At 42.6% G+C, this 23,983-nt stretch overlaps 1 protein-coding gene across 1 annotated transcript; it reads right to left on the bottom strand.

Annotated features, from left to right (window-relative positions):
* Positions 1–15,356: 15,356 nt before the first annotated feature.
* On the bottom strand, positions 15,357–23,983 carry ECHDC3 (enoyl-CoA hydratase domain containing 3). Its single transcript, XM_068911098.1, has 5 exons — positions 23,782–23,983; positions 23,208–23,329; positions 20,546–20,643; positions 17,468–17,668; positions 15,357–15,850 (listed from the first exon to the last, which is right to left on the bottom strand). Exons 1-5 carry the CDS (start codon positions 23,928–23,930, stop codon positions 15,521–15,523), a joined length of 900 nt encoding a protein of 299 aa, XP_068767199.1. The 5' UTR covers positions 23,931–23,983; the 3' UTR covers positions 15,357–15,520.

Below are 23,983 nucleotides of genomic sequence, written 5' to 3'. Positions count from 1 at the left end.
TAACTTCTCAAAGCCTAACTACCAGAATGAATGCAAAAACACTGAGATAAACGTCGAGTAATCAAAACTTTGGGATTTGTCTGTCACTCAGCAACAGACTGACATCCCAACCCAGATGTCACTGCTGCCTCAGCTGTGCCAGTCCAGTGGCTTTTGTGGTGCTGCCAGGTCTGAGTAGTGATCCAGATTAAAATAAACAAACACTTTAGGGGAGGGACTATATCTGTTTCACCCAGATAATTTCAGATTTGGGTTAGAGTTTAGTGGGACAAAAACTTTAGGCTGAGGGAGACAAGTAGTAACCTCTTAAGCCAGATCTGCTGCCATAGGGGTAGGAATATGGAACTCCAAAAATGATGATCCCAGAAACTCTACAGGCCAAGTAGGAAGCAGTTGAGAACTAGTAAGATAACTATGAGAATTAACTTTCTAATAAAAAAGATGCAAGATCTAAAATCCCAGCTTTCTCTGAGCTGCAGAGAGCAACCTCTGTTCCTCCCCCGAATACTATGTAGCTGGGTGACTAGGATAGTTCTATGGGAAGCGAGAGATGAGTTTGAACGGTCTGAAGGTAAAGCGACAGCCGAACCTCCTAGGCTGACGCTTCCTAGGCAAACATTTGAGATAGCATCGTTTGCCATAAAAACACCCAAGACAGGATCTGTGCAGAGCAAAGCCAGTCAGCGTTTACTAGGCATTCTCCAGGAATTCTTCAGGTTTGAGATTACGCCAGAAGAATACCTAATTTCCGGATCCTGTTCCAATTTAATTGGGAAATAGCCCTGAAGCTGCTGTGGCCGGTGCAGTTCTGTATCTACAGAAGCAGGGCTTTTGGCATTGAGAGCTGTGGTTACTAACCTTTCTCCAGCCAGGCTTCCTAGTCCTCCTTTTGTCTTCTTCTGGATCCCCAGATTGCTGCTCCCCCTATTCTCTCCTCTGCACTTTATCCCTTTCCAGTACTGCTGATGCCATCTCACTGTCCCCAGACCATTTCTTCTGCCTCCTCTATCATCACTCCCACCCACCATTGCTTCTTGACCCATCCTCTTTTCCCAGAAATCTCTGTATTGCCTTAGTGACTTGCTACTACCTTCTCCTCTCTCTCCCTCTTTTCCGTGATCTTGGCTCCAGATACACTGAGCCCGATCTCATATATACGGTACAATCTAGTCCGTCAGACTGAATTTCGCTCCACACCTTACCTTTAATGTTAGTGCACCTCAGTGGTGGGAAAAGAGTTGCAGATATGAGGAAAACTCACGGAAGATGAGTTTCTCCTGAAGTAAGCAGAAGGTACCTGCAGAGGCAAGCTGCCCTCAGTGTTTGTCTGCAGTGCAGCTGGGGGCAGACAGAGGGGAGCTGGGTCCTGTCTTTGGGATTCGGCAGCTCACTTGCACTTAAATCCTGCTTTAGGCACGTAAATCCTTTATTGGATCCAGTCCTTAATCTTCCCCTTCAGCAGATCGTACTCTTAGTGCAAATACTTCCCTTTTCCTAAGTTTGGTCCATTTAGACTGGGGTGGGACTGCCTTGTACTATTTTTTCAGGATCCAGTTCAAAGTGGTCCAATTTTAGCAGGCTCCTGTAGCAGTAATGCGATAGAAGGGTATACCTAATAACTTTTTCTTGTCTTCTCTTTAAAACTTACATTTTCTGAGGTTTAATGGTAGGTTCGCCTGTGTGAGTATAGCTAGTTATTTACCAGAGTCAGCAAGTTTGAAACGCATGCAATAAACATAAAATACACGAATTCAAAAATAAACTTGCCATTTTACCTTGTTGTTTTAGACTTCTGGCCTGATTTCTGTTCAGATTCCTGAAAGTTAATTCTTCTGATGGCCTTCTTTTGGCCCATAACATGAGTCTGGAATATCTTTAATTCCAGTTCCCAAGCACAGGATGTCCTGTCCACGCAGCGAGCTGTATTTTGCACACTTGCTAGAAGATTCAGCACAACTGAATGGATTCAGGAGGAGGACAGCAATGTAGAGAGATTTGCTATCTGTCCTGTTGGAGGGGAAGGCCTTGCCGTTGTTATTCAGGATGTTCTGTAGCTATTGGGGAAAGGGCTTCTCTCTGAGCTTTTTGATAGGGCAGCAGGACTCCAAGCAGGGACGACTTCAAGTCAGTAAAACTAATCCTAGTAATTTCATTTAGAGTTGAGTCAGGCCTTTACTAGATCAAGAAAAGAATTTATACCTCTGTAGCAGGATATGGATGGACTTTAGACCTTTAAATTTCATTTGCAATCCAAACAACCTCTTCTTATCAGCCATCTAAACCTGCATGTACCTTAGCTCTATAGATGCCTCTCTATTTGATCTGAAAGTTCACTATTTACACATGCTGTGTGAGGTGAACAGAAAATTTCAGCAGGAACTTAACCCTGTTGAACATCATGGCGTGCACATTTTTCATCCTCAGTGTAGTTCAAGCTCAAAGTGTCCGCAGTGTGTTTGGGGACACCTGCTGATATTTACTTATCAACTGGGTTGCCGTGCACCCTATCGTCAAAGAAACCAGGCTGCTGTGTAGCTGTTATGGTTCAGCAGTGAAAGCACAGATAAAAGCTTGGAATCAAGAAGTTACAGCAAGAAGGTGAAAGGAGGAAAGAAGAAAGGAGATCCTCGCCTCTAGGCCCTCCTTCAAGGACAAATTATGTATTTTGCATTAAACCATCAATGGATAAAAAATTCCCCATCACAGAAAAAATTCCCCATCTAATCCCCTGGGACAAGGCTATTAGAGGATAATCCTAGCTTAAATTGCAGCTCTACACTTGAGCATTGGTTCTCCTAATGCTGTAGGATACAATTACAGAACAAGGTCTGGAAACCACAGCCTCTATTCTGCCTTATTGCTTAATTGTTTAATGAAGTATTCACTTCATCTAAGTGAGTGCTTTGTAATTTTGTAGTTGCATGCAGCTGGCAGTGGCAATGAGCAGAGAGCTGGCTTTTTTACAGAATAATTTGTTCTGTTGTTAAAAGAAGGTACCATTAAAAACACCCAGTTCCAATAGTAAATAATTTGAGACGTCTCCCCTTAAAAGGGAAATGCCACCCTTAAAAGTAAGGAAAGAAAGCACATTTGTTATTGACTTTTCTTCTTGATGCTGTGCAAAGAAAGATGGAAAAGGTGGTTTTATGGTTAGTAACTAACACTGCACTACCAGCTCAGTTCCTAACGTCAGGATGCTAACATCATGTTACCTGCAAAACTGGAGTGGAAGAGACGTTCCTGACTGGAAAACTGGCAGACCTATCAAGACAAAAACAATGCTTTAGTCACAACAAATAAGCACAAAAGAACAAAAAATAAGTGTAGTTTAACATTTTTCATGGGTTTTAAGAGGAAAACAGTGGCCAGGGCTATTCTTGAAAATATTTCTATGCTCAGGATAAGGTGTCAGATTCCAGCTCCCACGGAGGTTTGAGGTGCTTCTCATGTAACCTTGACCAGGTCCCTGGTGAAGGTCAAGCAGTCAGGGACATCAGTTCCCTACCGGCCCAATTCGCTCTGGGTTTGGATTTCATTTTTGGCCAGGCACCTAAAATGCAGACACCCAATATGAGATAAACTAATGAGAGAATATGACTCTGGGAACAGGAGAAAATCATTTCAGTTCTAGAGACTCTTTTGAGTTTCAGCCACGCAAGGTCTCTTGCAAATGCTAAATACCAAAGTGACATTATAGAGATTTTGCTCTGAAAGTTGTAAAAGTGTTTTATGAACAAGATCAGTACAAACAAAACACGTGAGGTCTAAGCTCTTTCTCTCTTGGTAGCCCTACCTCTTGTGAGGTAGTGTCTTATGCAGACTTTGCTGGGTCTCACATAAAAGCCTTAGGATGCTTTTTCATTGAGACTGTATTTCTAGAGGAAAATGGTAATGAGAAGGGCGGATTATAGCTTGTTCACTTGTTGCTTTCCATGCAGACTCTGCCATCGGTGCTGCTCTTGTGAAGTCCGTGGAGTACAGATGTTTCAAAGGAAATCATCATGCAGTGTCAAGTCGAGCACCAGCAAACAGTATGGTATAGTGTGCCTCTATGTAGATACACATGTATTTAGCAGATTGTTCCTGGAACAAAAAGTAGGGAGAAATGTATCCCTGCTAGTAACTGATTGGTTCCATTTAAAAGGAACTGCAGTGCACGCCTTTTTTGTAATGGCGCGTTGTAACTTGTTTTCATGAAACTACCATTTTCAACATCATTTAACAAACTGTTACAGGCCTTTTAATAGATTATAGTCATTAACCTTGCCTAGGGTAACTGAGGGCAGGATTTAGTTCAGGCAGTAGAGAGTCTGTCCTCTAGGCATGAATGTTCAAGTACAAGAGTGTCACAGCTAACGTCGGTTCAGGGACCAACAGGAACAAAGCTTGCTCACTGCCATCTTTTGTACCTCTACAATATCGAGTGGCTCCTCAGAGCCTGTGCCAGTGTACAGAGACTTCTCGTGCCACTTTTCTCAGTGCCTCACTCAAAGCAGCCTCTGTGATCTTTTCTGGTAGTTCAAAGAGCTGAGGCACAGGAAGACCTCGGCTATACTTCCTGTGCCTTTAAGGATTTACCTGCTAACTTTTCTGCATGGGAGTTTCCTGCAGGAAGAGTTACACAGAGGCACTTAAATCTGACTCATGGCTTTTCGAGGCACCTCCTGCAAGAGCCATCGTGGAACGGCCACAGGACAGCTGTGAATCAGTCCTGAGCAATCTCATTATCACCTAATTTCTTAGTCGCTCTCCATATATACTTCTATTACTAGCCATTTTTGTATCCTCTATGCAACCACCACCTTGATGCAACCACCACCCACATAAAAAATGTGTTTTTTCATCTATATGGACATTTTGGCTTAAACTTTAGACCTTTGAAAATGTAAGTTTTCAATTAAGCAAAAAAGAGGACTGGCTTTGCTAAAAACAGGTGTCCAGTCACCAGCATTGACCAGCTTTTCAGCTTTTTTGAAGAAAAGATTTTGAAAGAAGTTGGAACAGTACTTCTTTTGCTTTCACACATTTTTGGGTTAAGATATTGTCTTGCCAAGCCTGGTTATGGTAGCTGCTCATCACTCTTATTTAACATTCTCTTTTTGTTTCAAAATACTAATTGCTTGCTTTTAGTGATCTTACTGGCTGTGACTCAGTTTCACCGACGGTCGTAGTCTGAACTGGCTTCCGTGTGAACTAGCTTAGCTGCCATACTGAGTCAGAGAAGGATCAAAAGTGGCAGAGAGGAAAATGAAAAGCTGGGCACAGATTACTTCTGTAGCAACTGTATAGTAGTGCAACAGGACTGAAGGCTGTCTAGTGGAAAGGCATTGAATCACACCTGGCAGAGATGAGGCTGCTCTGAGTGGAGTCTGAGTAGTAAAAACTGACAAAGCAGTCTCTAAGTTGCATCTTCCACTCAGTCAGCCTGTGAGAGTTGTCCAGAAACTGCCTGGCGCAAGATTGACATAAGCTCTGCCCCATTACCCCGTGCTCTTGGAGGTTCAGCCACGGTTGGACCCCACTTGTCACCTTCTGCACTTAGCAGTGTGCTGGTTGATCTGACTGCGTTCACTGCCTTACAGAACTGAATGTTGCTCACTTGAATTCCTTTGCAGTTTCAGCAAGGCCCAGTATTTGCCTTGTTTTGATGCTCAAAGCAGCTATAGGTTTCCCTTTCAGTGGTAGGCTTGAACCATTCTCCCCATCCCTTTCCCACATTCCTGGTTAATTCAGGCTGGTAAAACAATCGGTGTTCCCTGAAATTCCAAGTGTTATTAATGGTATGGCTAGGGGCAGTGATGCCTTATTACTTTTCATGAGGCCAGGCGCAGAACTGAAGTTCAGATAAAGAGACAGCTGGCATTTGTATTCTTTAATATTTACAGAAGTCTAATGATTACCTTGCAGACTCTTGCAAAGTGCTCACCTGCGCTGAGGGACTGGAATGACTTGCAGGATATCTGCATTACAGTTGGAACATTGTTCCTATGGGGAGAGGGCTTGCGAACCTATTTTTACTTTTCAACAGTTCCTGCTGTGCTTTGGCATTTACAGTCCATCTGGACTAACACCTCCACTGGACTCTGGGTCAGCAGTGTGACAAGCATATCAGTTAATCACCGAGCGATGACTAGCATGGTTGATTGGTTTTTGTCATTCACTGTTCTTAGGGTTTTATAAATAACTTTATCGCATCTCCTTTATGGGTGGGGAAACTGAATCATAGAGAGGAGAGATGATGTCTGCTAGGTCACCTGTTAAGAAGGTGGAAGAGCCTGGAATGAGATCCTGGTCAGCTGAACTGGCTGAGGGAACCATCCTCTGAGCTGCTGCCCATTCCTGCAAATGGAAGGTGTGATAGTCACGCTCCGCTCACCTCTTCTGCTGGGTATGGAGACCTGCTCTCCTGGAATGTCTTTGCAAATCACCCATTCCCTCCAGAGCCTCATACTAACCTGATGCAGTGCTGTACAACCTCAGCTGGATCTAAAGCTAAAACGCCCTAGAAAGCCTAGAACAGCCAGGCTTTCCCAAACTGTTCTCAACTGAACAGTCCGGGTCACATCTGTGTTTCTCAGGGGTATTTAGGGCAGAGCATGGTCAGCTCTTGCTTCCGGCGATGTTTCTATAATTTGGTACCTAATAACCCTTCTGAACTATCAGATTGCAACCAGTCCCCCAGCATAATCAGAGGATGCAAAGAAAAAAGCTGCAGGAAAAGTGGAAGAGAAGAGAATTTAGACCCATGTAAGTTCTTGACTTACAGGAGCGCTCTCTCACACATGCTGGGCCAAGAACTGTGTGATTAAATCATGGCTCATCCCCTTTGAGCAGTTAAGTAGAAAAACACCACTGGCAGAACTGGCATAACACAATAACCGGGAGTTGCTTTGCGATGTGAGCTGTTATTGCCCTCTGCTGACAGTTTGCTACATAGTGCCTTCGCTTTCAAAGTAAATATTTCCTGCTGTAGCTCAAACAAGGAATTCTGAGGCTCTTTGGTAAACTGTAAGGAACCTCTCTCAGGCAGAGAATTTGGTTTGATGTTGCTTCATGTTGTGTGTCTTTCCCCACTGTTGTAACTTCGATGCCATGAATCACTCATCGTGCATCAAAGATGAGTCCCAGGTGAAAAGGCTGTTGTGCAAGTCACTGAGCGTGCACATAGTGAGAGCCGGTTTTCCCCTAGAGAGCTTGCAGTCCACAGAGAGAAGCTGGGCAAAGGGTAGGAACAAAAAGAATGATCAGCCCCATTTTATGAATAGGTTGCTGAGCTACTGAAAGATCAAGCCAAGCTCACAAAACGGCAGCCCTCTTTAACCCTGCCTAGAAGCTGTAGATGAGTTTGAAGCAGAAATAAGGCTCAGGTTCTAGCTGCAAGAAGAAAGGATCATACTGTTGACATGTTCTTCTTCTTCTTTTTTAAGGCTATGTACTTGTTCAGCTCAAACAAGGTTGCACTTCAGTCAAACACCAGTTTAGGGTAAGCAGGCCAGAAGCAATGACCTGTGATAACAGGAGGCTGGACTAGACAGTTGTATGGTTTTTTTCTGCCTCTATCAAATATGCTTGTCCAAGGTCATTCTGCAGTTTTGTAAGAAAGCCAGGAAGTGAATCCAGGGTTTTTTTGGTTCTGATCCAGGGCTTTAAACACATGGGCTTTTTCTTTTGTTTATGTTTCAGAATTATCTAACAAATGGCTTATAGGAATGTATTTAAATATTGCAGTGATGAACGGGACAGGAAGGGCTAAGACAGTTTAATAGATTTTTTTTAGCCTATGAACTGCTACTGAGCTCTTCACCGGGACTTTTACTGTGGTAAAATTTACTCTTTGGATTTGAGTAGTTTGGTAGTAGCGAGTAGATATCTTAATAAATTGGTGTTCTATTTCAGGTGACCAGTGCCTCAGAAAGGTTTCAGGCGGTCCGCAGAAATGTTCCTGGGTTGTCTATTCTGAATAAATATTCACACCGAAGGAGACTAAAAGCTTACAGGAGCATCTACGGACAGCAAACGAAGAGGAGTCTGTTATCTTTGACAACTTCCGTTATACTACACTAAGTATATTCTTTTTTCACAGGCTATACAAAGGATAGAACTTTTCTCTTGTGGCCAGACAAATACTCTTCCCCTAATCCAAGCAGCAGAAGTTCATGCTTTGAGCAATTAAGATCACAGTTTCCAAGCCCAAATATGGGGAGGAGACATCAAAATTTCAATTCCCGAACTGTAGCGGTGTGGCAATAATAATAACAACAATACTGCCGAGTCGTATTATTGATAATTAACAGGAATCTCAGGTCAATGTACAAGGGGCTTCTGTAAATGCTCTTGCTGGTCCCAATGAAAAGGGCGTACATTCCAGGTCAGTTTCCCAGTTCTCTGCACTGGTGCTCTGGGGAAGGGTTATGATAAGCAAATCGGGGTTGAAGGGCAGTTTGGGTGGTGCTAGTGTGAAGTCCCCTTTCTTAGACTGCAAGTCCTCGAGCCTAGTTGCCATACAAAGCCAGATACAAGGTGTGACGGCCTTGAACCACTCAGTCAAGACAGCTGCCTGTTCTTTATGCACTCATGCAGGACTACACAGGGTTGCTGTAGCAGAGGTGGTGACCATCTGCCACCGTTAGTGCATCAGAACCTAGTTCAGCCTCCGATGAACCACAGTTTCTTCCCAGTTATAAAGAACAGTGCGGGCAGAAGGCTGTGTGAAGGAAACCTTCCTAAGGAAGCTTGGGAATGTTTGCCAGTGGGGTAAGCTAGACAGAAGAGAATGGGCAGGAAGTGTGTGGCGAGACCTTTACAGTCCAGATGATCCTGCTGCTGTAGCATGTCCCAGTGCACTGAGGCTGTGCTGTAAAAGGAGTCCATGCCTCAGCCCACACTGTGGGCAGGAAAAAACAAACTCCATATCCTTCCAGCTGAATAAACATTTTGATGTAAAAATCCACAGAGTTCCCTGAACCTCAGAATTTTTCTCCTGCAGGGCCTTCTTCCAGAGAATCAAATTCTCTCAATACCCTGCTCTTTCATCTGTTACATCTCTTATGGGTTTTGCATTAAAACCTGATGATTTCCTACAGAGTACCAAACACTCCGGTATTTATGTGAATGTTACCAGTTGTTAAACCGTGATATGTGGTATTTTGTAAAGGTTGTCAGATCTGTGTAGTTATATAAGAATCTCAGCATTAATTTAAAAAAAAAAAAAACTGCAAAGGGGAGAGAAAAAAATGGGAAACTTGTTTTGACTTCACACTAAGGACTCAGAAACAAAAAAAAAGGCAAGAAAAAGCACAATCATTTAAAAAAATATTATTTCTAATCTGATCTAGTGAGGCCTTGAGAGGAAAGGGAGGCTAACTCATAACTATTGGCCGTGCATATGTTTATACTATATCCTACCACACAGCATAGAGGCTTTTGCTATAGAAGTAACTCCATGAAGTGTGTATTTGTTTAAACAAGTACAAAAAATTACTCTATCATATCTAGACTGAAGGCCACATTAGGAGAATGACTATGTATTCGTTTGCTTTCTCCCTTCCCCCATATTCTATATATGTCTTACTAATTCTTTATTGCTTCTTCCCAGAAGCATCACTCAGTGTCCAAACTGAGAGTGATTTGGGGCCAGAAAGTGGAGAAGACTGGAACAGGTATTTATCACATTACCCTTGACATTGACGGGGGAGAGTTAACAGGGAAAACATCACTCATCTTTCCAAAAATATTTTCATCCGCTGTAATTGTTTAGAGAAGGACAGGTCTGCAACAGAATCTGAGTGGCACTTTGGAAGACCTAACGCCTTCACCGTCATCAGTAGCTGAGGCAGCCTGAATGTCAGCATTCTCTTATTGGAGTTAATTTGTCCTTAAAAACTCCTTCAGAAGGCAGACTACAGCTACAGCTTCCATTCTCTTAGACATGACCCATTACATCAGATTGCGCTGACAGATGACTCTAATGAGCCAAGCTGCAGTAGTCTAAGATGTTGCCATCCATCCCTGTTCTGCCTCTTCTGGAGGTGGTTTCCCTTCAGCAGGATCGGCGGAAGGGATCAAGTGTCTTACCTACATCTGTCTTAAATCCATCAGGTTAACTTCACTTCTGAGGAAGTTAGTTTAAAGAGCTTGGCTGTGATTTGACCTAAGCTACAGAAATGTTTCTTATTTTCAGTTAACTCAGAGTATTACAAGTTTCAGCCTACGCAGATTTAAAGCACTGTAGCTGGCTAAAGGGAAAAAATGAAAGTCCATTCTATGAAGAAGCTAGGACAAGCCTATGTTAAAATATCAGAATGTCTATGTTGCTGGCACTGTTCAAAAATCATGGATCAAGATTCCAAAACCCGTGAAACAGGCTTACATTTTAGTAGTACAAATTTGATTCTTTATTTCATCGTCTAATTTTTAGACTCTAGGCGTTTCATTTTCCATTTTTTGCTATAACAACAGAAAATAATCAAAAGTACAACGACCCTCAGATGTTCCCATTATCACATGGCTCCAGGATCCAAATGTTGAAAATAAATATTAACACTGTAAAAGTCATATATAATGAAAATTAATATAGCTGGCAGCATCAAAGGTTAATGAATGATTTTCACCTTTTCAAGTAACTAATTGCATTAGGGGTACATTTCTATACTGTTTTCTTTTTATGAAAGCTATACGTTTTACAAGACACATATTCCTAATATTGTCAAAAAGGAGCTAGGAAACTGCACATCATACAACTGGGAATGTGAACAGTATAGCTCTACTGTTTCTTCCCTCTAAGTGAGTATCCTTTAAAAAACGTGTAAAACAGGATAGGAACCCACTTCCCAGTGGGTAAATTCAGAATTAGTATAACCTAGGTGCAAGGCCAGTGAAATCAAGACAAATGAATCCCACTCATTGCAGTATGAGGTTTGTCCAATAGCTTTAGGTCTTCATGGAAATTTAGCCATTTGTCTATACTCCTTATCGCTTAGAGGAGGCAGCCAGCATTTCCACGAAATTATTTAAATGCAGAATTATTAGAACATTTTGCAGCTACAGAGATAGATGGGTTTTACATAAAATCTCTGCTCTCTGTGGCAACCCCATGTGATATTGAGCAAGATAATGGTCAGAAAGAACATTGCTGGGCTCCTAATGAGAAACTGTTGACAGTAAAATTATCCCACATTCATCAAAAAGACAATAAATGTCAAGCACGGGGCCTTTGAGGCAGTAGCTCATAATTCCTGCTCAGAAGCTTTTGCAGTCTTTTCAGAGCGTGCAATCATCCTGCATGTCTGCTGATTTCACTGAAGACTTTGCTGCTGAAGAAGGACAAGGAGCAGGTGTCGGCATCCCGGACGTCATTGTCACAATGCCACCGGCTTACTGTGAGACCTTGAGCAGAACACATTTGGCCTCAATTTCCCCATCTGTAATACAGGAATGACAACAGAGGAATTACCCAAAGGCGATTCTGTGAAGGACACGGTATTGCCATCCAAATGTTCAAAACCCCTGAGCTGGACGACAAAAACTATTATGCTGACTTTTGCCAATGAGTTAATCATGTATTTTTAATATTAGCCAAGTCTCACTTTTTCTGCCTTTGTTGTATATATTTTCAAGCTTCTCCCTCCACAGCTACAGGAGATTATTTCAAACCAACACAAAACTGATTCTTATCCACTCAGCTGAGTTCTCAGTTGGCTGACCTTAAGAAAACCACAGACTGCCATGAAGCTCATATATAATCCCAGTGAACACTGAGCCCCAGCCTGCTCTCCAGCTCTGTGGATTGTGGAAGATAACAAATATCTTGCCCATCATGCTGAGGCCTCTGTTAAATGTATCATCGGCATATATCCCCCGAATGATGGGGTGAGGCAGAATCCATGAATTAGGAATAATAACCTTACGCTGGATGTTACTGTGACGATCTCTGCACCCTGGCTTGTTTGTTGCCTTGTTGCTGAGCGGAGCGTGAAGCTACATCAGAAGTGATGATACGATCACATCCTCCAGATTTTGCCTGCATACCTTGCCTAAAATTTCCAGGTAAAGGCTGAAGGGCATTCTTCTAAGGCCTCTACTTCACTGACACTCTGTGGCACAGCACTTGGCTACATGGTTCATTATATTCATAGTGGCAATTCCTTGCTTGCATTTTCTCTACCATTTTTTCCATTCCAGCTGTTCCTGTGCATATTAGTTGAAAGCTTGTCCCTTTCTGTCATTTGCAGTGATAAGCTGCATCCTAGAGGCTCCACACAGAAGGAGGCTACTTAGTTTCAGAGATGGCTGAGTGTATGCCACGTGCTATTTAGGGTCACTTGAAACTAGGCTAATTACCTGGCAGACATGGCTGCAGAGCAGATTCTTTAACAAAAAATGAATGGGGTGACAAGGGACAGACTCCTAGCTATTTTAGGACAAACTCTCTCCTCAGGCAGCAGAGAGCCACAGCGGTAGGGCTCCCACTCTATCATTTGCTTTGCTGTTTCCTGGCTGCAGGAATTAACAATTCTGGAACCACTCTGTTTCCCAGGAACAGCCTGTGAATCCATTAAATTAAGTAATAAAGCCAACATAGACAAAAATAAAAAATCACACACAGGTCAGAAATGAAAAACGTTGTTGCTTTGTCAATCTGTAGGGGCCTGTACAGGAATGTTCTAAAGCCCTCTGAAACCTATCTCTATTTAGCAGTTCAAGCAACAGGGAGATTTTCCTAGGGACGCCACCAATTTTGGAACTGATGATTCCTAATTACATAATTGCTTGACTGCATGAATTAGTACAAACAAATACAGTGAGAACTGGGACTTACAAAATTTTTCTCTTAGAGATCTCAAAGCACAACACAAATGTTTGTCATGCCTCTTGATACACCTGTGCATTAGTCTGAAAAAACCATGACCCTAGAAAAGCTGTATTCCTACGAGTCTGCACTCAGCCCTCCACAGCGCTGCGCTTGCTCCGCTTCCATAGATTTGAATTGCGAAGGGGCTCGAGGCATCGCGGGCTCTGGTCTTTTACATGGAAAGCCAATGCTAACAAAACGCTCCTACCCTCTGTCTAGCCGAGAAACAACCAGTGCACCCTTCCCAGGTACTTAACTTCCCCTCCCATCGCCATTTCGTCTTGCTAAAGCGTGCCTGTTCTTAACTTTACATAGCACTTCCATTAACAGCACAGTCTGCTCGCAGTGAGCAACGCTGAGCCTACCTATGTGTCTTTGTAAGACTAGGTTCTTAGGCTCTACGTCTGCCTGCCTTACGTAAGTAGGCTATTCAAAGTCAACACACTCATGTGCAGGGATGACCAGAATTTGATTTTATCTCAGTAAAACTGTTTCAAATGAAGAAATTATTTTAAAAAAATGCAGATTTTTTTCTTCAAAAATTATAACCAAGACTTAATAGTAACGCCAACCCCTTCCTTGTGTGGATGGCAATCCATGGCAGAAAGAGGATTTCTAAATATCTGAAAGAATGTGCTCATCTAAACTGTCACTCATGTTTTAAGATGGCCACTGAAACCATTTTGCAGTTAGCTGGAAAGAGCACTGTTCTGCAAAAATCAGTTAATGTACTTATTCCTAAAAGCCCGGAACAAAAGAGCCAGTAGAGATTTGCTGAGTAGTTGCAAGATACCCATTAAATATAAATATTTTTAAAAACAATTTACTCTTTCCTAATGCTCTTAGAGCAGCATGTGGGAACATAGCCTAAGCGCAGCATCTGTATTAAAATTACATTATTTACTGTATTAAAAAAGGACATCATGAAGGTTAGCTGGCCCCAGATTTAACCCTTCTCTCTCTCACCTGTTCATAAACAGTCCATAACATATATAAACTGTGTGAGTTTACATAAATTTTACCCAACTCTTCCTTCGTGATTACAATAGAATTTCATAGTTTTAAAACAGCTATTCCCAATGATCCACATTTTTTCACATTCCAATAGGGAGGAACTATTTTTAGTGGTAACTTACAGTTGAAGTTTCCCTTTTTAAAATTAAGAATAGCAGGAGAACTGGAAATCGCCTTCTTTTCACGCTGAGTATGACTGACACACTCACTGAATAGCCCAGCTTCAATCAAGAAGGACCTTCATAAACTAAGGCGAAATGCAAGGTTCTGCACCTGGGGCAGAACAACCCCACGCACCAGTACAGGTTGCCACAGGAGTGGCAGTCCTGCTGAAAAGTAAACCGAGGTTACAGTGGATGCCAAACTGAATATGAGGCCAACAGTGCGCTCTCATCACAAATAAGGCAAAATGCATCCTGAGCAATACGGACTGGCTGAAAGCGCCCAGCAGATTTGAGGGAATTTATTATTCCCCCCTGCTCAGCACTGGTGAGGACACATTTTGAATACTGTCCAGTTTTGGCACACTAACTGAAAAAGGGATGTTAAGATACTGAAAAGGGTTCAATGGAGAACTACCGAGATGGTAACCTAGAGAACATGACCTCCAAGGAAAGCTGAGGGAGCTGGCACAGAGGAGTCTAAGGGTGGTCTAATAGCAGCCTGTGACTCCTGGAAAAGCAGTTACAAAGAGGACGGAGCCAACATTTTCTTAATAATGGCAGATAACGTAACAAGGGTTAATGGCCATACCCTGACTGGCCATTAAGACAAATCTTTTCCACCAGGAAACCAGGTGGTGCTGCACTGGAACAGCTTACCCAGGGGGGCAGTGTAATCTCCTCCTTGGAGGCTGTCATGTGGCTGACCTGTTCCCGTATTGGTGAAAGTCCTGCTTTAACTATGACATTGGACTTTCCAACCAACATGCCTATGATTCTGTGGCAAACCGAAGATGTATATCCTGAAAGGTATGGCTCGGTCAAAAACTACCACGTGAGATTCTCTGCTGCAGCCTACAGGCTGCATATTTTGCAGCGTGTCCTTTGCAACACTGAACTTCCCAAGCCATGCTCGGCCTCACTGGATCCACCAGCAAAATGCCATAGAGCTGGAACGGCCACAGCACTAGTTTGAACTGAAGGGGAAAAAACAGCATTTGCTGAGGGAGACAAACTAGTAGTACATAAGGTTCATAAACAGATATATTCATATGGAGAAATGGGCTTCTGTTACAGGCTTTTGTCTGTTATCATCCTGAACAGCATTAATAGTGGAATCAGTTACAATATATCTTTGTGCAACTGTCCTCTCTGGAATGAATCTAAACCCTTTATTTCTCTGTTAATAACAACAAATGGAAATTCTCATACAGAATAGGGGACAGGTACTGAACGGGGTGATCTGGGCACTCTTCTGATCCCTGTGATGCCCTAAGTAACCGGGAACATATAAAATGTTATTAGACGAGTTTCACTGCTAAAAAGGCCTGTTTGGTTTGATCTTTTTAAAATTTATTATATACTTAGAAAGAATTTATTGTGGCTTTGGCATATATAAGAGAAGTTTTACTTTCAGTAACAGCAAAATATAGTTCCCAAAGGCAACTGTGTGGAGAATCACGAAGTGCAGCTAAGCTTAGCTTAGAAACAAGATTCATTTCTTCTGGTCCAGAGAATGTGACCAGACGGGCTTACGTTTCTGAATAAAGGCTTCAATACCTTCCTGCCCATCTCTCAAAGTCAGATTGTCTACCATGACCTGGGCAGTTATTTTATAAGCAGTATCAAGGTCCTGTGTCATCTGTCTGTAAAAGGTGGCTTTCCCCAATGCCAGGACAGACTTGCTGCTTTTGCATATCTTCTGAGAGATTTTCATGGTCTCTTCTTCTAGCTTGTCTTCTGGTACCACCTTGCTGACAAGCCCATGCATTAATGCTTCTTGAGCAGAAAGAGGTTCACCTGTGAAAAGCATCTCTAATGCCACCTGAAACAAGAGGGAAAAAAAAAAAATCATATTGAGTATATTCAGCTTCCCTATTGCTTTGGTTTGTTTTGAGGAATTTCAGTTTCGTCCTTCAAGTGCAAGTTGCTGTTTTGGCAAATGTAAGGTTCAAAATGTTTGGCCTTTGAAACCATCAGGGAAATGTTAAGAGACTTCTACAAGGGAAGGACTGGGTTTAGAACGGGCCTTTTCTCAGAACTGCCCACTTCTCAGAAATGCTGTCCTAGGCTGATGCATCTGGGTTTCTTTTCAAAAGCTCAGAATCTCTAGTGATTGCAGTAGGAATCAAGAAAGATGCAGACACTAAGTCAAATGACTAAGTATCCATGACTTAGTATCACTAAGTCAAATGAACTGAACTCAGTATTTTCAACTCAGAGTATAATAGTAAATAAACAGATTTCCTAAGTCAATATATAGTTTTTGAAAATACCTGTCTTAGTTTAAGTTTGGTCTGGGTGTTTTTAAATACATCCCTCTTATAACTGTACCAAACCAAGTCTCCTGTTGCTTCCAGCATCCTATACCTGAGGTTTCAAATAAAAATATCCAAATATTCAGCCGACTATTTGAAGCTATACATACACTGAAAAGTTTCTTCCATGACTCCAGATGCAATTGGCTGATACCATGAATTGTAAGACTCGATTATCCTTATTAGCATCTTTGCTGTGTTAGCTACAGACCATCATCTGGGCAACATTTCATTTGGTAAGAGCTAAAATCAGTAATCCTGAGAACTGCAGGAAAATTTCTTGCTACTCTGAAAGGTAGCACGGAGAAAAGTACACCCTGCACATTTTAAAAAGATAACTGTAAAATCAGAAATACTAATTCAGAAACAGCTATACCTGTACAGTCTAGCACACTTTTTCAAAAGCACAAATAGGCTATATTTGAACATGATGGCATTATACATGATGGCAAATTAAAGTTAAAGCTTTTATCCAGCAATTGGATCTGTGCAGGTAAGTCCTTGCATCTCAGCAGTGCCCTGCTGATCTTGAAGAACAGGAGCCTGCCCACTTCAATCTAACTGGATCAGAACTTAAAATTTCATTTCTCAGTCAAGGCTTTACAGATCATACTATTGTTTATGCAGTGAGAGATGCGTAGTCACAATCAGTAGGAAATAAAGCAGGACGGAGGTACATGAAGGTTTGAGATACTATTTAAAGCGTCTTGATCTAAACCCAGGCAGAGCATGCTGACAATGAAATGTCGCTGCCTGGCAAGAACTGACACCCCAGTGGGACTGCTATCCTGAGTTTGCAGGGGTTTCTCATCGGGGGGCAACATCTTTGTCTAAAGCACAGAGTTGTCTGTTGGAAAGGAAAGAGACTGCTGTGCTGGTCTGCTGCTGCTGCTGAGAGTCCCTGCTGACTGAAATCAGAATGGTAGGAAGCGGCTTTCCCTGAGCGGAGGTCATCCCTTTCTTACTTCATCCCAGTCCAAAGGATTTGTTCTGAATATGTTTTTGGTAATGAAGTGTTTTGAATGTTTTACTGCAGAAAATGAAGTTTAGTCAACGGAACTAGAACTCCTCACTGGATCCTACTTCCTGCAAACCTGGGAAGAATAACTGGGAAGGAAGCCTACCTTTCTCGGAAGAGATCTGCCCAAGGCCACAGCCGGTGTGGAGCAGAACAGCCCGATGTTTACACCAGGAGTAGCAAACTGGGATTTCTCACTTGCCACTGCAATGTCACAGCTTGCCACTAGTTGACAGCCTGCTGCTGTAGCCAAGCCATTTACTTTGGCAATCACAGGTACTGGAAGCTTCTGGATTAAAGTCATAACCTGTATGCAGAAAAGAAAGCGGTCAGTTAGCCAATGAAGTTTCAGCACTGAATGTTCTAAAACTTGCAGTTGCTTCACATGCCTGAGGTCACTGTTTGTATTTCCCAGCTTTATGAATTGGAGTTTAATGAAAGATATAAGCTCTCCTTGCAAAACCTGCCTCAGTCTGCCGTAACGCACAAAAACAATGCTGGCTGCATAGCTGTGCTTATGTAGCACTGGTTAGTCCTGGTAGCCCCAATGGAAATGGAAAGCACGAGAATGAATGGCAGAGACGCTCGTATTAGAGCCGCATGGAGCTTGGGTGTCTGCACTGCAGAGCACGTGTTCCCAGCTGAGGTAAGATGTGTATCCAAGACAAACCACCCCCACCTTCATTACCGCCTGCACTGGAAAACTGACTGTGTAATAAAAGTCTCTGTAGCAAGGAACTGCGTGCAGCGTGACGCATTTTCTGAGGCTGGATAGCCAGCTTGTAGATAGCTGAAATTAAGAGGGATGAATGTGTCTAGCTTTTCTAAGTCAGCTTCTTCTTCCATAAAGTGGTGATGAAACTCACCTAATTTTAATGGTTGCAGATACAGAATGCTATTTAACTGATTACTGTCATTACCTGGATTAAAGAATTCTCATATTAGCACAGTGTAGCAAGATAACAAGTTTTCATTTGCTAATTCATTTTCTCCAACGGACGAAGCCTTGCAAGTTTTATGTCCCTTGGGTAAAATTACCTAAATTCAGTTTTGAATTTGGCCAGCCTTTGTCTCAGTTTTTCTATCTTTGTTTAAAAACAATTTTCAGTGCAACTTGAAAATAAACAACACACAAGTAAGAGTATGTGCATGTGTGCAAAGAAACACATAGAGAGTACTCTTTGTGGTTTTAAAAATTTAAAATCAAATGCTTTTTAAAAAATCCTTGGTACTCATGGTTTTGTTTTTGAAAAGGCTCTGGTGAGATGATATTCACACCTGTCTCAGACTCGTGTGTGGAGCGTGCCGAGTTCTTGGATACTGCATTATATAGTGCTGCTAGCTCCGTCATACACACGGGGAATCAGAGGCATAGCAGCTGAGATGACCTACCCTAGATTACCGGTCACAGACACACATGGAAACCAAGCTTCCTGAATACCAGTCCAATGCCCTGGACCCACTAGTCGACAATGTTGTGGGCATGTTATTTAGGACAGGATCCATTCTACTTTACTTAGGTATCTAAATTTGGAAAGACATACTCCCCTTTCTGGAAGCCTTCAAAAGGACCTGTCTCTCTCTACGGACCAAAAAACCAAAGTCAATTACTTTACCAGACAACTAAAACGTAGCTATGTTAAGATCCTACATAAAACCTAAATTATTTTCCGTATTTCTCAGTTTGTCTGTAAAGTGTCATTACTATTTAATCACTAAGTCTTTCTTCCTACAAAACAATAACACTGAGTTGTGATTTATGAGAAAAAATTTAAATCCCTTTAGGATTCTCAGGTAGGAAATGTAAAGCACTGTATCATTACCAGCATCAGCACCATCAGAAAAGGGAAACCTCAAGTGTCATTTTGCCTTTTACGTTTCATTTCTTCTTTGCCAATTTCATGGTCTCAGGAATATTTATCTGAAATGTGGTACCTCACTTTTTATTTATAATGATGGTTCCCTTACTCAATTTACTATACAATAGGACTCTAGTCTCACAAAGAAACATGTTTAACTACACACTGATGTTCTGTTGTTTTTTGCTCTTTTTCTTTATTAAATCAAAACCTAAATTGCTATACTAGCCATTAATCCTGCATATAACCCTGGTGCTAGAAATACGTAAGGGACAATTTACATTTCTTTGGTTCTTAAAGTGAGAAATTTACAAACTCTTCATTTCATGCTGTATGGAATACATTCCGTGTGTCTTCTATCTGATCTCTCCTGTTCTGTGACCCAGAAACTATATGGTTTAGTTTTCCACAGCCAGCATTATAGTACGCTGCCCACACAGAGATAGGCACAAATGTGGCTGAATGACAAATTAGTCCTGTCACCAGAAAGGAACAAAGACCTCAGTTTAATACTGACTTTGCAGTTGCAGGGAATTGTAAGTGAGAAATACAGGGAAAGCTGCAAGGATGATTGCTACATATTACGCTAAAGGGCCGTCAGTGGCAACTTTCACACGTAGCTTTTAGAGCATTTGTTAAACATCAATAAAGGGAGCTTGACAGTGTGCATGGACATCATTATTTCTACTGGAGAAACTAGGAAAAAAGGCCCAAAATTATTGTTTGTAGTCATACTGAACAGGATTAGGGGTCAAATTCTAGCGTCATTACAGTCAAAGGGCTTTTTGCCATTCACTCCAAAGGCTCCCGGATTCGCTTTAACTTCCTGAGTTCCTGGGCTGCGCCTCTGCAACAAGAACTTGTGTGTTCTGCTGACCAGCCAACCAGAAAGTCACAGATGTGTTCAGTATATTGCTTTCACGTTGTCTACTTGGATGTTTCAGCTGGTCTTGAGTTATTAGCTAGATGCTGGGAAGGAACATTAGATCACAAGTGGTATGGAGCCGGATAATCCTGTATTTTTAGGAAGGACACTACACAAATACTCAGCTGCAAGGAATCCTGGCCAAAGTAAGGAATATTCTATGACACCTACACATTGGCATTCTGGCGCTTTTATTTGCGCACAGAGAAAGAAATCCAGCCAAAACATAATTTGACCAGGATCAGGTATTAAAGTGACAGAACAGCAAACAGCAGGGAATGCAGAGCAACAGTTTGTGCTCCAGCCAGCAGACGAACAATGCTGTCCCAGCTCAAACCAATTTCACTGCTTGCTCTTAATACCAGGGAAAAGGGGCCGGCATTTGTGAAGAACTGCTTACCTCTGCACAAAGTTCAAATATTTTGGAATGATGCTTCACATCTTCTGCACTTGACAGTTCCTTTAAATCATGACCAGAACAAAATACAGGTCCTTCCGCTGTAAAGGATTTCATGAAATGGAGGTTAGAAAAAAATAAAAGTTGTCAATCTGAACTACTTCCGAAACCAGAAGTAGTGGCAGTATCAATGCCCTACTTGTTAAAGGTACAGAGTTATCAACGGTAAAAGGAAGGGGCTTGAGGAGGTGGGGGGAATTTTACATGGAGCTCCTAAATACTGCAATACTGGCTTTCATAAGAATTTTAAATTGCCACAATGAAACATTTAACCACACTAACACCAATAAACATTTTTAGAGGCCTAGTTTGTCTTCCATTCCAAAGTAACTTGGCTAAAAATGAGCCACTTTACATTCCTGAGTCTGGTTTTTCGTAACATACCGTGCTAAACTGCTTCTTGGCACAATGTAAACTAGTCAGCCGGAGCAAGGAGAGATTGCCCTGCTTTCAGACCAATAGCTACAGTTATTCCCTGTTTAGTCAGTGCTCTGCACTCAAAATTAATGATTAACTTCTGCTAAATAAACATCAAGATTTTAGTGTCATGGTATTCAAGGCGACAATGGACAAGAAGGTCTTTCAGCTAGAGGAGAGCCAAAAAGGTTGTTGGGGCCTCTGCTCTTCCAGTGCTCAAACCGTCATCTAGGGAACTCTGCGCAGTTCTGGCTTTGGTGACTCTGCTGATTATGTTTCTGCTGCTGAACAGATGCACAGACATCTCTTGGACTTAAGTGCTGGAAACTTAGGTGCCTTTCTCTAGGGCTTGGGCAGGAACAGAGTAGGATTCTACGGGCCTACGTTTTGGATTTGCTCGTCTGAAGTGGCAGCTTAGTGTACCTACAAACGGGGTTTTGATCTATCTCCCTAGTAGTGTTCCTCTCTCATAAGGATAATGTGCTGTAAGACTAAACTGATCTGAAGCTTTTGAAACCTTCAGAGCTTTCCAGATATTTATATGGACATGATACTTCCCACTACAACAGCTGTGCAGACACAACCACCTTATTTATGCATTCATTTCTTGTAGACCAGATTATTGTAACACAACGTATCTAGAGATAACTAGCTTAACATCAACTTGTTAGATCAGCAACACACTATCTGGAAACTAATCACATCTGTTTATGCCTCATTAAAGAAGAATTCACTGCAAGGTCTGTGTCAAAGATTCACAGCATCCCCTGACAAGCTTTTACTTTTCCTTAGAGGTCATCCTTTGCATTCTGCTCAGCAGCGGAACTGGAAATCAACAGGAACATGCAATTTATTTTTAACTAAAATTAAAGCAAGAAAACAAACCAAATTGCATTTCCAAACTACCATGCTCCCAAATAAGAGCCTGCAATGTTTCACACACTATTTTACTGCTCTTTGAAATTCTGCATGTATGTATTTATTCCTTCTGTACATTTAACCATCCATACTTGGAAAAAAAGAAAGCTTGAAAATAGAAGACACAGGTTCTTCACAATACTGGGTCTAAACTGTGGAACCCATTCTTCCAAGAGCTGGAAGTGGACGATAGATTTTCATACTTAAGGGAAAAACTCACCTCTGTGAAGTTAATATACTTCTATTCTCATGTGCATGCACATAGGCACATGCGCACAGTGTTTCCCTCTCAGTACAGGAAACTACAGCATTCTACGTTAATCAAGCTCCTAGATGTTCAAAACGGGGAAAAAAGATTATCTTAAAATACCACAGGAAAAAAAAAGATGGCTTAAGAAGAGCTCAGCTTTTATTATACTTAAAAACTGTACAGCTAAATAGCTAACTGGAAGAAACCTATAATAGGCTCCGAGAGACAGCGTTCTTCTACATCTGCAGGTCATCAGTGCTCAATATTATGGTCTCTCCTTTGCGGGAGAGTTTTAAAAATAGTTTTGGCAAACCACTGGCAAAGGTAACACAGGATGATCCTACGATTAGAGCAGGTTTTAGAGTGGGGGAACAGACCATCTGATTTGAAGAAACCTTTTAAGCCCTGTTTACTAAGATCCCACAATCCTGCCACTGAAGGCAACAAAAGTCATAGAAGCTCGGGCTGTTTTTGTACACAAAAAACATGAACTAGAAATGTTTCTTCTGTAATTGAACAACCACAAGAACCTGTTTACATTCCGTTTAAACTATCTTTTATATCTAGTTTTAAAATCAATTATTTCACGTACTGATTATTTAACAAAAGAAAAAAAGGAAGCTTATGTGAACATGCTACGCCACCTGACTGAAATAGGAACATTTTGAAAAGCGTTTCTACAGTGCATCTAGTTAGAAATGTTAATTATTAACAAAAAGAAAAAGGCAATTCTTAATGTCATGTTCAAGAATGAGGAAGTAGGTGTATTAAAGTGCAAAGCAAGAAGAATACGAAAGAACAGCATGAAAGCAAAGTCTGAATGGTGAAGGCACAAACGAGATGTTTTCTTTACAACTAGCCAGGAACATAGAAGCTAAAATGCAAGTCCCTTCCTGTCCTATTTCCTATAATTCTGTGATACACGTAGCTTTAAACTCCATATTATCCTGTTTCTTCTCCCTTTTCCCTCTGTCCCCCCGCACCCCGTTCTCTTCCATCTGCTCTGACTCAAGGAAATACCTGAAATGATAATAACTCTGAGATCTTTGCTTTGGATGTCATGCAGGAGGTCTTCCCGGAGGGACTGCAGCATAGGCAGCGACAGGGCGTTTCTTTTCTTTGGGTTGTTCAAGATAATGTTTCTGTAGGAACAACAAGAGGGTTACCATAAAAACCGCATGCAAAGCCTCCGCGGAAGTAAGGGTGAACTCCTGACACCGCTAAAATGTATCTGTATTTCCTAAGTGCATGAGGCTTTGGACGGGAATGAAGGCCCTTTCTCCGACGCATCCAATGAACGCCTGACCTCTCTTTATGTTAGATTTTTGCCCCCCGCCTAAAACCCGTTTCTGGGCAATTTGTCACAGAAGCGCTGTCCTTCTGTCGGCGCCTCACCGCCGCGGCGGAACAAGCCGACGGGGGGGGGGGGGGGGGGGGCAATAAGCTGGAAGGCCCCGGCGAGGCCCCAGCGGCGGCAGCCACCGGGCGCTGCCGGCGCCCCCGCCGCCATTTCGTGCCGCGGCGCCCCCCTCCCCTCAGCCGCCCGGGGGGGGGGGGCAGCGGAGCCCCCTGGCCGCGCCCGGTGCCCGCTCACCGCACGCCGCCCGCCTGCCGCCTGCTGGTGAGCTCCTCCACCGGCGGCGGCCGCCCGCCTCCCGCCGAGGCGCTGCTGCTGCTGCAGGCCGCGACGCGGGGGGCGGCGAGGGCGCCCCGCAGCCGCCACAGGCGGGCGGCGACGGCCATGGCTGGCGAGGCGGCCGAGGGAGGGCCTGAGGCGGGCGGGCAGCCTGCCCCTC

The sequence above is a fragment of the Struthio camelus genome, chromosome 1 (assembly GCF_040807025.1).
Source record: "Struthio camelus isolate bStrCam1 chromosome 1, bStrCam1.hap1, whole genome shotgun sequence".
In the NCBI taxonomy this organism is placed as follows: domain Eukaryota; kingdom Metazoa; phylum Chordata; class Aves; order Struthioniformes; family Struthionidae; genus Struthio; species Struthio camelus.
Note: the sequence above shows the minus strand (reverse complement) of the source record. Positions and strands in the feature narration are given on the sequence as shown.